Below are 13,803 nucleotides of genomic sequence, written 5' to 3'. Positions count from 1 at the left end.
AGCTGTCCGAATCGTATTTTATTCTACACCAAACATAGAAATAAAAAACTACCATTCCCATTTAACGTTAAAGAAACTTTAAACATCAACGCAACTTCTAGAAAAATCACATCAATTTATCAAACCCCAAATCTCAATTTTTCACAAATCTTGAACCCCAAAAAAAAAAAAAAAAAAAAATTCAGTGATATATAGCATTAGAAGAAGATGTCGTGGCAAACATATGTTGATGATCATTTGATGTGTGAGATTGAAGGTAATCATCTCACTTCTGCTGCTATTATTGGTCAAGATGGTACTGTTTGGGCACAATCTGCTAATTTCCCTCAGGTTTTGTTCTATACCCCCACTTCTAATTTGGGTTTAATTTTACAGTTTATGGTAAAAAATATACATGGAATTATCATTTTTTCAGGAGTTTCACAACTCAACCATCAGTTGTTCCTTTTTTCTACCTGAACTATTAACTCGGTGTGTTTCTGATAGTTCAGGTAGGAAAAGTAACAATTGATAGTCGGCCTAATCAAGTTCGACCTGTGTTTTAAATCATAGATGGTAATAATTCAGGTAGAAAAAGTAATAGCTGATAGTTGATAGTTTAATTTTACAGTTAATAATCAAAAACACACCTTAACTATCGCTTTTTCGCGAGTTTCATACCCCAACTATCAGTTGTTTCTTTTTTCTACATGAACTATGAACTAGTTATGTTTTTGATAGTTCTGGTAGAAAAAGAGAACTGATAGTCGGCCTAATCAGGTTCGACCTGTGTTTAATATATAGATGGTGATAGTTCAAGTGGAAAAAAAGAATAGCTGATAGTTGGGGTGTGTTTTTGAAGATTAACTCTTCATTTTACTTGGGTTCTCTTTTCTTTCTCTGCTCCAGTTTGATTAAAATCTTGAATTTCAAGTCAATATGTATCAGTGCACGGCTGCACCTACTAAGCTTACTAAGTTGCGAACTTAGTAAGCTTTTGGACATTAATTGAGCGATATTTGGGAAGAAAAAAAAAAAGTAGTATTTGAAGTTGAAAAATAGTAGTATTTGGAAGTTGAAGTTGGTTTGGATATGCATTTCCTCAGGATTCTTTTGAGTACCCAGTTCTAATTTTGGTTTAAATTTAGTTGGGGTTCACTTCTTTTTCCTTGTTCCAGTTCGGTCAAAATCCAGCATTTTCAGTCAGTATGTATCCTGCACAAAAAGGTGGAGCTAGAATTTTTAGTTTATGGGTTTTGAATCACAATCTGTTTTGCTTACTCGGTTCTGGATAGATAATGTCGGGGTCTGCCGAACCCGTAGCATTAATGCTGGTGCCGCTGCCGAGTCTGTTCCTATTACTTCTTTTTAAATAGTTGCGAACTTAGTAGGCGTTTGGACATGAATTGAGTTATAATTGAAAACAAAGTAGTATTTGAAGTTGAAAAACGGTATTTTGGAGGTTGAAGTTGTGTTTTGATATGTATTTTACCCGTAAACAAACTAGTTTTGCAATAGTCATAAGTAGGAAAACCTAAGTTGCTCGGACTCAGGTGCGGGTGTCTGATACGGGGGTGCGGATCTAGAAGTCGGATCCTTCATGATCCAAATTTTAAGATTCGGGGGTACGGATCCAGGTATGGATACGGGTGTTGGGATTCGGCTAAAAATAATTCAAATATCTACAAATAGAGTTATAAAAATATGTAAGGAAAAGAATGCACAAATTTTTTAGAGCAAGTTTGAACATGTAATTATTATTAAGTACAGATGCATCTCCTTACTATTTTTTGGTGTAACATGGCTATTGCAATAGCCCTAGCTTTTGCTTTGATCTCAGTAATCACTGTCTATCTCAAATTTCTCTATCGATTTTGGTCAAAGTACCCAAAATTATTTGACCAAAGCGGGTACGGATCCCACACCCACACCCACACCCACGTCGTGTCGACAGGGGTGCAACACCGAAAGTGAAGAGTCCGAGTAACTTAGGGGAAAACTACTGATTCAGCATGAGTTGGCAATCAAATTGTTGTATCCACTTGAAGAAAAAGTCTTGAATATTGTTATTTCTCAAGCTTTTGTTTGTACTTGTGTCTAAATTGCATGTTAAAAATGTGGGGTTTTAATGATGAATTTGATGGTTGGATGTATAGGGCGGTCTTTTGGGGTTAATTTTTTTTTTTTTCATGGTTCATATTAACTTCATAAGTTTCTTCATTTTCTAAACTGCCCAACGCCGTTCCTGTGCGCAAAGGCTTGTTGGAAGCAAGGTAGAGTTGCACTGACAAGCAACTAACTTGGTGAGCTTGTCATTAATGGTGTTTTATTTTTATGGCAGTTTAAACCAGAAGAAATAACAGCCATAATGAATGATTTTGCTGAACCTGGAACACTTGCTCCAACTGGTTTATTTCTTGGGGGAGCAAAGTATATGGTGATTCAAGGGGAGGCAGGAGCTGTTATACGAGGCAAAAAGGTACGTGACCCTTGTTTCCTACTATTGCATTGCAAGTAGTCTCCTTGTGGAGTATAAATGAGTATCTTCAATCTAAACAAGGCAGAGGTCTCAGGTTCTAACCCTGAATATTTAAAAAATTCTATCCTTATTAAAAAAATGCAGGCAGGAAAGCGTCATATAAACTCTTACTTGCACCTTTTGAGATCTCAAACAAGGCTTAGATTTTGAGGCAGTTTATGCTGATGTTCAGTTATTATATGCAAGTGTTTTGGTACAAAAAGTTGGTTTTTTGTGTCCTTTTTATTATTGCCTCTCTCCCATAAGATGTTCCATTTGTTTCAACTTAGATCTATGAAGACCAATTTGAATAACGATTGTTGAATTGTGTGGCCATCTTATCTAAAATCTTAAGCGGCTAGAGAGAGTAAACTTTTATGCACTTAATTATGTCTCAGCACGCCCACTCATGTGTGGGCCTGATTCTTTTTTCGTAGCTCAAACACGTGGAAGTCTTCTCGGTAATGGGTGACGGTGAGATTTGAACTCAGGACCTCTGCCGGTGCGGTACCATGTTGGAATTGTGCGACCATCTCATATAAAGTTTGAATTGTTAGAGAACACTCTTTTATTTTCTTAATTATTTCTCAACAAAGACCACTGAAGTGGATCTTCTGTGCTGGCATTTTCCCTGCTGTAATACATGAAAGTAGATTACACAATGCTTCACAGGAGATAATGAAATTTAGCTCAGATTATGTGGTGAAGTCCCCTCATTGGCCTTCTATTATTTGTCATCCTTACTTGGTCCTCCGTATTTTCAGGGTCCTGGTGGTATCACCGTTAAGAAGACTAACCAGGCTTTGATCATTGGAATATATGACGAGCCCATGACTCCCGGCCAGTGTAATATGATTGTTGAAAGGCTGGGTGACTATCTCATTGAACAAGGTCTCTAGGCATGCTGGTAAGTTGATCTCTTGACCCTCCTTTTCATCCTTGGTATTTCTTTTCATTTGACTAGTACTCTCCTCATGGATTTAACTTGTATACACTGACAGTATACCATGTAATGTGCTTTAATTTATAAGCTACTAATCTCACTTTTTATAGACAATCACTTGTAATTATCTATTACGCGACTTGATAATGCAAAAGATCTTTTACGTTATCAGTATATAGAAGTTAAACTCTCTGCATTAACCCGCTCCTTTGCTTCATTTCTTTGGGCAACTTATCACCTAATACTGTGTTAAATCTTTTGCAGTGAGTGAATATTCTACATAATTGAGGCCATAAAGAAGTCTTGTGTGTTTTATGGTGGAGAGTTGGGTAACTCTTCTGTGTATCAACTGTACTGTCATTGTAACATTTCTATTCTTTTAATTTTGTGTTTACTTTAAGCGTTTGGTGTGGACCTATTGGTTGGTTATATATAATTATAGTAGAATGGCTAAATTTGAATACTTGAGCTTTGGTTAGATTGTATTTTTTCTATAACAATCAAACTAGCCCCATTTATCTCAACAATCAAACTAGCCCCATTTATCTCAAGTTGTCAATTTTCTGACCACAATCAAACTTCTTACGGTCATCATATTAACATTTCACTATAACAACCAAATTTTCTTTATAATCAATTTTCAAATTACGTTGTATTATATGTTCTCTGTAACAATTTTTTGCATAGCAACTAAAAAATATACAGATAAATGATATTGTTGTAAAGAGGCTTGACTATACAATCTATAATTAGCGAAATTTATCCGTATTCAATGAATCAATCTTGCTCAAAAATTGATTAGATGGTTTATAAAAGTTGTACAAAACGGGTAAAGAAGGTCTCACATTCAATTCACAGTGGAGGCAAAAATATTAGGTGATTTTTTTCATTTATCCAAGTCTCCGTGGATCGAGTTATCCGATCCTTGTGCTAGTGGGAAGTGCATGTGCCTAGTGAAATTTGTCGTGCCGCGGACATCACAGTTATAAAAACCTCATGACATATCATTTCATAGATGCTAGTGTAAAATGCACAAATTGAATTTTGTGAATACATACCATCTGTGGCGATAAAATCTTATTATTAAGGTAAAATGTTAGTAGTTTAAATTAAATTATTTTTAAATATAAAAGTGTCATTCTTCTCGGGTCATGTGAAAAGAAAAGTATGCTGCATCATTTTTTCTTTCTTTCTTTCTTTTCTTTTCTCTACTTTTTTCCCTTTCAATCCTTTATACCAAGAAATCGCGATGGGTCCAAGAAAAGAAGATTAATGGTGGTATATTAATGAACAGAATGAATTAATACGTTCATGAATTTTTAATTAGTCGTTTCCTTGTATATTTTAATTTTTTATTTTGTATTGCTTCAACCAACATTTTAAATTATTATCAACCATAATACTCAAAAAATTCATCAGAGCTGCACTATCAGATTTTCTAGTATTAATTATTAAGCTTTAGTGTTCAATTTTCTTAAAATATTAAACTTTCTGTGAAAGATATTCTGTCAAAACATTATGATTGATGTACGGTTTGCTTATCCACATTCCTGTTGCAACCTAACATTATGCTAATGCCTTTTGACATATTTTGGAAAGTTGTCGGTCAACAGTTAAAATGTAATCCGTCATCACTTTTTATTCATACACGTTTTTCATTTTAATTTGTGCAATATTTTTCACAAGAGGACTGTGATTCGAGCCTAAGAATGAAAAAACTCTGAGCAGAAAATAATTTTTTTTCCTCCTTTAATAGATTATATCATGAATTCGGATTAATCGAGTCAATGAATTCTAAAAATCGAATAACGAAAATTATGGTTCTATCAAAGGTTACTTGACTTACTTCCCATAATAGTACCTGCAATTACCTTTCAATTGACCTGATAGTGCTCTTACCGAAGTGACACAACTTATTGTTGTCTACCTTTAATTATGTCTTCCGGGTGTAGATCCTGTTGAAGTCTTTTCTTAAAAAAGTTTATACTATCAAGGGTCGTTTGGTAGGGTGCATTAGGTAGAACGGAAAAGGCTTAAATATGCCATTGAACTATCAGAAATGACTCATTTATGCCATTTGTCAATAGTTTTGCTCATTTATGCCATTGCCGTTAACAAAATGGCTCATCCATGCCACTTTTCAATACCAAATATGACACGTGACCTCTAATTTTTCATGATCAATAACTTCAGTTTAAATATGATGATGCTATAGTCATTCAAAGAGCAATATTTTTTCTACGGAAAAGACTCAAATATGCCATTGAACTATTGAAAATGGCTCATTTATGCCACTCGTCAATAGTTTGGCTCATTTATGCCATCGACATGGACCTTTAATTGAAGGTCACGTGTCATATCTGGTATTGTAAAACAGGCGTTAATAAAAATGGCATGGATGAGCCATTTTGGTAACAGTGATGGCATAAATGAGCCAAACTATTGATAAGTGGCATTAATGAGCCATTTGCGATAGTTTTATGACATATTTGAGTTTTTTCCGTAGGTAGAATAATCCTGCTATAAAATTTTAGTACAATCTTTGGTTGCAAATTTAAGTCTAGTACGACTAATACTAGTATTTACTTATACACGTTATTCAATACTATCCTTATACATAGTAAACCACAACATTAATAACACCAATATTATTTTTAAAATTATGCACCATATTCAGTACTATTTAAAAATCATGCAACACATGTCTTTTTTAATACAACAAACCAAATAGTCGATAAGAAATAATGTCAAAGATAACTAATTCCAGCGTAACTTGTTTTCGAACCAAATGACCCCTCAGTGTATAAATGATTAAACTCTTATCATGCTTTCCCAATTCCAACAAATCAATAGTTAAAAAGTTTTCTCACATCAATTCCATGGAAAGAAAGCAAAACCTTGATCTCAAGATAATTTTCTTTTTTATTTTCCTATTTGTTCATGTGAATTCACAAACTATTGCTATACAAGAAGATGAGATGACAATTTTGTTGGAGTTAAAGAAGTATTGGGGAAATTCATCTGATATCTTCCAAATGTGGAATCTTAACTCCTTTCCTTGTAGCAATTGGCCAGGAATTACATGTTCTAGTGATGGTTTTGTCACAGGCATAAGTCTTAGACATCAAAAACTTGGTGGAAATATTGTTCCACCAATTATTTGTGAACTCAAAAATCTTGTAGATATAGCAATTGCAGATAGTAACTTATCAGGTGAATTCCCAACAGTTTTTTACAAGTGTTCAAGACTGGAAATTCTTGATCTTTCTGGGAACCAATTCCATGGACCATTACCTACAGATATTCATCGAATGTCTAGGCTAACGTTTTTGGATCTCATCGCGAATCATTTCAATGGTACCATTCCAAAATCGATTGCTCAGCTTACAAAGTTGAAACATTTGTCTCTTAGTAAAAACATGTTTGAAGGGAAAATACCTCCAGAAATCGGAAATCTATCGAATCTTGAGGTGTTAGGTATGTCATACATGAAGAAATTCGAGTTTGCTACCATTCCGAATGAGTTGGGCAAGCTGAAGAATTTGAAGGTGCTACTGATTATACAGTCAAATTTGATTGGGAACATTCCAGAATCTTTTTCAAGTCTTTCGAGACTCAAAACGTTGGATCTGTCAAGAAACTATCTGAATGGATCAATTCCAGGCTGGTTATTACATTTGAAAAGTTTGACAAAAATAGATCTTTCGTGGAATCGTTTATCTGGAAAAATTCCGTCACAACTTGATGAAGATTTTGACTATAATTTCGATGGTAATTTTGATCTTTGTACTTCAAATACAAGCCATGCTAGTAAATATCTACCCTTGTGTACTAATCACAAACCATGCAGAACACTAATCTTAGCCCCCCTAGTCGGAACGATTTTGGTAATTGTTATAGTTTTACTCTTCTTATGCTGGAGGAAGAGGCAGGGAATTGGTGATAGGAAGTTCATTCCTTTTCAAAAAATGGAGCTCACGGAATCAGATATTCTGCTGAATTTGACCGAAGAGAACTTTATTGGGAGAGGAGGATCTGGAGACGTGTATCGAATTGCTGTCCATCAAAATGGAAGTCATGTTGCTGTTAAAAGAATACGCAAAGAAAGGGAATTAGACAGAAGATTAGAGAAGCAGTTTCTGGCAGAACTTCAAATACTGAGTGAGATTCAACATCCAAACATTGTGAAACTAATTTGCTGCTTTTCAAACAAGGACTCAAATTTCCTGGTGTACGAGTACATGGAAAATCAAAACTTAGACAAATGGTTGCATGAAAAGAAAAGACACAAATCACAAAATATTGTATTGAAATGGGATACCAGGCTGCATATAGCAATTGGAGCTGCACGCGGTCTTTGCTATATGCACCATAATTGCTCCCCTCCCATTATTCATCGAGACATTAAATCTAGTAATATCCTACTGGACAACGAATTGAATGCAAAAGTCGCAGATTTTGGACTAGCAAAAGTATTAGCCAAGCAGGAAGATAGCGAGACTGCTTCTGCTGTTGCTGGCACTTTTGGCTACATCGCTCCAGGTACATGTATCAGATTCAAAATACTACATCCGGTCCATACTATCTATCTTTTAAGGTTTTTGTACGCTCCTTAAGAATAACAGCTTTCTTGTCTAAACCACGATCACTTAACTAAGACTCCACTGATTGGGACCATAAGGGAAAAATATAATGTATGACTTCTTACTTTTCTAAAAAGTCAACTGTTTTTAAACAACTTCAATTTGCATAAACCGACTAATATTTGGAACCTGAGGAATACTGAGTATATCGTTATTTCTGATGTTTTCAAGTTGGTATGACATTTCATTCCTTGAATCTTTTAGAGTATGCTTATGCAACAAAAGTAAGTACGAAGAGCGACGTTTATAGCTTCGGTGTGGTATTATTGGAGCTAGCTACTGGAAAGGAACCTGTTAGCAGAGATGACTACATGAACCTTGCACAGCTGGCAAGAAAACATTGTGTAGAAGGAAACCTTATTGAAGATGCTCTAGATGAAGAAATCAAAGGACCAAATAACTTGAAAGCAATGACTACTGTTTTCAAATTAGGGATGATGTGTACTAGCAAGTTACCTTCCATTAGACCCTCCATGAGGGAAGTATTAGACTCTCTTCTTTTCTTGACTACTAGCTACTAGTTAGTTGTCCTTTGGCATTTACTAGTGATATCTGTTTAGCAGTTGATGATCTGTTATATACTGGTTTAGCATTATTTAGTCCTTGTATGTCTAGCTAAGCACATTTAACCTTCAATTACTTGAAATGTGCACTTTTGATCTCATTCCTTATGAATATTCACAAAGTTTGGGTCAATTAACTTGTGAGACAAAAAGAAGCTTTACACAACTAGTGTCAACTGTGTGATGCACAAAATAATTTATTTCCTTTTCCTGCGATGTTAGGTGACCTTATTCCCTTTTAAAACTTTTAATTGAAATATACTAGTAGCACTTGCTTATGATGCGTTTAGACACTACTATTTTCAAGAGTCTAAGATAATATTTTCAATTCCATACATGGCCAACATACTATAAGAAATGGATTAATAAAGTAATTAAAAGTACAGATTCCCATGAGATCTGAGCGCAGCTCCTTGTCATCTGTGTCTACACATATGTCCCATTTGCTTTCTCCTGGAATCAGATGAGTTATATAGTGGTTTTATTTCTTTCTTTTCTTTTCCCAAAGAACAATCCAAGCACCTTAGTTTATATTTTTAAACAATTCTCCACATTTTCAACAAAGTTGGGCTAAATGATCATACATTCATACTCTCCTATTGAGAAAGTTGTTAGTCAATAGTCATTAATAAATAAGTCTCTTGCTATTACTTTACGCTTTTGAAGCATCTTTTCAAAATTCCTATTTTCCATTCTCAAGATTTAACAAAACTTTGAAAAGAAAAGGATCCAAATGAACAAATACCATGATCTCATGATCATTTTCTTGGTTACTTTCCCCCTTCTTCATGCTAATGCACAAACCACGTTTGTAAAAGATGATGAGAAGACTATATTATTGAAGCTCAAGAGCTATTTGAGAAATTCATCTGATATCCAGCAGCGATGGAATCTCAGTTCATCTCCTTGCAGTTGGCCAGAGATTTCCTGTTCTCATGGTTCTGTCACAGGCATAAATCTTAAAGACAAGAACCTTAATTCAATCCGACCAATCATTTGTAAACTCAAGAATCTCACACATATTTCACTTGCATCAAATATTTTTTCGGGATTATTTCCAACAGCTCTATACAACTGCTCGAAACTGAGAGTTCTTGATATTTCTTTTAACCAATTCCATGGACCATTGCCTACGGACATTTATCGAATGTCTAGACTAACCAGTTTAGATCTCACTGGAAATAATTTCAATGGCACCATTCCAGGAGCTGTTGGTCAGCTTTCAGAGTTGAAACATCTGCATCTTAGGAACAACAAATTTGAAGGTTCAATACCCCGGGAAATCGGAAATCTCTCAAACCTTGAGAGCTTAGATATGTCGTACATGGAGAAATTTGAGCTTGCTACCATTGCAGAGGAGCTAGGTAAGTTGAAGAATTTGAAACAACTTCGGATTATTCAGTCAAATTTGATTGGAAACATCCCATAAACTTTTTCAAGTCTATCCAGTCTCGGATACATGGATTTATCAGTAAATTCCCTGACCGGATCACTTCCAGTTTGGATTTTTGGTTTAGAACAATTGAGATACTTATATCTTCAAAGCAATGGATTTTATGGCAGCCTACCAACCTCAATTGGAGAGTTAAAGATTTTCCGTCTAGATCTTTCTTCGAATAGATTATCTGGAAAGATCCCATTTAAATATGATAAGTCTTCTGCCTATGTATTCTCCGGAAATTCTGATCTCTGAGCTTCTTATAATACAGGCCACGGCCCTACATATATGCTACCTGTCTGTACTGATCATAAACACCACAAAGCAATAAGCATATTCCCCATACTCGTCGGAGTTTTGGTAATTATTTTTCTAGTTTGTCTTTCATACTACATTTTTAAGCATTCCAAACTCTCTCTTTTCAAACATTCTTGGAAGAAGACACAGGAAATCGATGATTGAAAGTTCATTACTTTTAAAGACACTGATTTCAGAGAATCAGAAATTCTGCTGAATCTAACTGAAGAGAACTTGATTGGGAGGGGAGGATCTGGAAACGTCTACCAAATTTCTGTCAATGAAAATAGAAGACATGTTGCTGTTAAAAGAATATGCAATGACAGAAAATTGGACAACAATCTGGAGAAACAGTTTTTTGCAGAACTTCAAACATTAAGTGGAATTCGACATGTCAACATTGATACACTAATTTGCAGCATTTCAAATGAGAAGTCAAAAATTCTAGTGTATGAGTACATGGTAAATCAAAGCCTTTGAAGCTCAATCTCTCCCCCGGATGAACCATATAGCCAAGAGAAACCATGAACCAGAATAGAAGAGCTTGCCCCACCCATGAGTAAATATTTCATAGTAGCCTCATTAGACCGTACATCTTTCTTGGTATATCCAGCTAATAGGTAGGAGCATAAACTGAAACATTCTGGGGCTACAAAGATAGTTATTAAATCATTAGCACCGCATAAAAACATTCCCCCTAGAATAGCTGTTAATACGAAGACAAATGGTTGCATCCTAAGCAAAGATGTGAATCATTGATCAGTCCAGCAAAAAATGTTGCCTTGACATGGGATGCCAGGCTGCGTATTGCTATTGGAGCTGCCTGTGGTCTTTGCTATATGCACCATGATTGTTCTCCGCCCATTATCCATCGAGACATCAAATCAAGTAACATCCTTCTGGACAATGAATTGAATGCAAAAGTTGCAGATTTTGGACTAGCAAAAGTCCTGGCCAAACATGGACATACTGAGACAGCTTCTGCTGTTGCTGGGACTTTTGGTTACATTGCTCCAGGTACATTTCAGATTAATAATGATGAGTTGTTCATGAAATTATTCCCTTAGTATTTCTCTGTTTATATCTTGAACTTCGTATGACATTTCATTCTTTGTATTTTTAGAGTATGCTTATACAGCAAAAGTAAGTATGAAGAGCGACGTCTATAGCTTTCGTGTTGTGTTGTTGGAGCTAGTTACCGGAAAGGAACCTGTTCATAGAGATGAAGACATGAACCTTGCACAGCGGGCATGGAAACACATTGAAGAAGACAAACTTTTTGAAGATGCTTTGGATGAAGAAATCAAGGAATCAGCAAACTTGAAAGCAATGAACGACGTGTTTAAGTTAGGGCTGATGTGTACTAACAAGGTAGCTTCCGTCAGACCTTCCATGAAGGAGGTATTGCAAGTTCTTTTACTCTTAGCTACTAATCATCATTCATAGGAAGGGATAGATCATAGAAGGTTAACCTTTACTTTGGCTACTAGTAGTTGCTCATAGTTAGTATCAAAATATGAAAAATTGTTGTATTTCATATTGTGAGATTATTTGCTATTCATTTATCCATTCATTGATTTGTAGAAGGCAGTGGAAGAACTAATAAATATTTTTTTGTGCGGATTGCCCTTCAAAAGCACTGGTGTTTGATTTTTGCCCCTTAAATTGGTGGTCTTTGAATTTTGCCCTTCGCTAGAAGCCCCTTGGTTCCGGATTCGAACCCTAGCTCAGTCAAAAAATTAAAAAAACATCGCAAGGCATAAGTTGGGATTCACAGGCAGAGTTTTGCATATCTAGGCAGAGTTTTGAATGCAAAACTCTCCCTGCATGTAGAGTTTCAAGCCTAACTTTGCTATGCCTCAGGCAGAGTTTTGAATCAGAGTATGAAACTCTACTGCGTTGGTGCGACATATAAACTCTACTGCGAGCATATAAACTTAGGTTTGTTTTTTTTTTTATTTTTTTGACTGAACTCGGATTTGAACCCCGAACCTCATGATATTAGGCGAAGGGCAAATATTAAAGACCACCCCAAAAGAAGGACATTCCTGCGAATTGCCCACTAATAAACACAAAGTGTGATTCTCGATATGATCTTAAGATATTAGCCAATTATTTTTCAATATGCATGACACTTTTTTCTCTATTGCTCATTCTATAAAGACTTTAGCGGCTTGGCCGGTTACTCATGATTCTTGATTATTTCATTTTTCATGTTAGCAATGCACAATATTAATGGATCATTTTCGTCCCAGGACCCGGGGGGAAGGGAGGATGTCCTAAGGGGGTTCGAACCCCCTTCGGCGGAAAATTATATTGTTTATACATGATTAAAATTATTTTTATGTATATATTGTAGATGTTGAACCCCCCCCGCTTTTTTCGTGTGTTTATTTTTTCATATTTTGAACCCCTTGGTAAAATCTTGCTCGCACCTTCTACTTTCGCGACATGTACATCGACTTTCACATTAACTTTAAGATATGTAGTAATTATTAATGCAATATATCATCGTGTTGCATGCTTGTCCAAATAAAGAAGAAGCAATTAGTATGTCACATGTTTAATTTTGGAAATATATATATATGTTGCCCGTTGAACTTGACTGTAAAAGTTATTATCACACCTTAAGTCATACACTCACACCTAGAGATGCAAAAAACTTGGTGGTTGGAAAATTATCTGGTGTGCTGTGGATATAACTATACGTACATGAGAAGTTAAGGACCACCAAAATTCACATGTTTAAACGCGTGGCAACTGGCAAATATCATAGCACAATCAATTCTATTTCTACATACGTCAATCTCGAATTAGTTAAAAATAAGATAAAAGTATAAATAGAGTTAATATCATGTGAATCAACTATTAAGCTGATAAAGAAGTTAAGAATTACTTAGTGACACAAATAAATCAGATCAATAAGTTCTCTATGTTCTAAATTTTTTATCGGGATACGCCCTAAGGCCGAACTAACTGGTTCGGAATACTCGGAGGGGTTGTTTGGGATGCGGATTAAGTTATCCCGAAATTATTATTCGTGGACTAATTTATCTCAATTAGGAAGTGGGATACGAATCAAAAAGAGTGTTCATTTAGTCATTTACATCCCATAAGAAAATACTAACCCCTTAAGAAAATACTAACTCATATACAAAAATTGGTAATTAAGAGTAAATCTGGAAAAGTAAGGTTAATTGTTTCTTGATTTGGCAAGTGGGTACTCTTTTTTAACAAAAAATAAAGATCGAAGTGGGAATGGCTTTTTTTATCCTATACGGAGAAGTTCAAATTTGATGGGGTAAGGCGGGGTATCCAGTACTCCCTCTTCCCCATATTAGTTGTCCACATTACTATAAATATCCATCCCAAAATATTTGCCCATTTACATAATTAAAGATAGAATTAATTATGTTTTTCCT

The 13,803-nt window shown here is 35.3% G+C and overlaps 4 protein-coding genes across 4 annotated transcripts; all 4 read left to right on the top strand.

The window, feature by feature from the left end:
* On the top strand, positions 1–3,903 carry LOC132065276 (profilin). The gene is made up of 4 exons (XM_059458585.1): positions 1–330; positions 2,321–2,458; positions 3,262–3,404; positions 3,705–3,903. The coding sequence occupies exons 1-3, from the start codon at positions 208–210 to the stop codon at positions 3,394–3,396; spliced, it is 396 nt and encodes a 131-aa protein (XP_059314568.1). The 5' UTR covers positions 1–207; the 3' UTR covers positions 3,397–3,404; positions 3,705–3,903.
* Positions 3,904–5,962: 2,059 nt separating this feature from the next.
* On the top strand, positions 5,963–8,622 carry LOC132065274 (LRR receptor-like serine/threonine-protein kinase GSO2). Its single transcript, XM_059458583.1, has 2 exons — positions 5,963–7,982; positions 8,288–8,622. Exons 1-2 carry the CDS (start codon positions 6,248–6,250, stop codon positions 8,602–8,604), a joined length of 2,052 nt encoding a protein of 683 aa, XP_059314566.1. The 5' UTR covers positions 5,963–6,247; the 3' UTR covers positions 8,605–8,622.
* A 757-nt stretch (positions 8,623–9,379) lies between these two features.
* Positions 9,380–10,861, top strand: LOC132062241 (receptor-like protein 52). The gene is made up of 2 exons (XM_059454850.1): positions 9,380–10,010; positions 10,566–10,861. Exons 1-2 carry the CDS (start codon positions 9,380–9,382, stop codon positions 10,859–10,861), a joined length of 927 nt encoding a protein of 308 aa, XP_059310833.1.
* A 359-nt stretch (positions 10,862–11,220) lies between these two features.
* On the top strand, positions 11,221–11,960 carry LOC132065275 (receptor-like serine/threonine-protein kinase At1g78530). The gene is made up of 2 exons (XM_059458584.1): positions 11,221–11,398; positions 11,505–11,960. The coding sequence occupies exons 1-2, from the start codon at positions 11,221–11,223 to the stop codon at positions 11,825–11,827; spliced, it is 501 nt and encodes a 166-aa protein (XP_059314567.1). The 3' UTR covers positions 11,828–11,960.
* The last annotated feature ends 1,843 nt before the right edge of the window (positions 11,961–13,803 follow it).

Source organism: Lycium ferocissimum, chromosome 7, assembly GCF_029784015.1.
Source record: "Lycium ferocissimum isolate CSIRO_LF1 chromosome 7, AGI_CSIRO_Lferr_CH_V1, whole genome shotgun sequence".
Taxonomy (NCBI): Eukaryota; Viridiplantae; Streptophyta; class Magnoliopsida; order Solanales; family Solanaceae; genus Lycium; species Lycium ferocissimum.
Note: the sequence above shows the minus strand (reverse complement) of the source record. Positions and strands in the feature narration are given on the sequence as shown.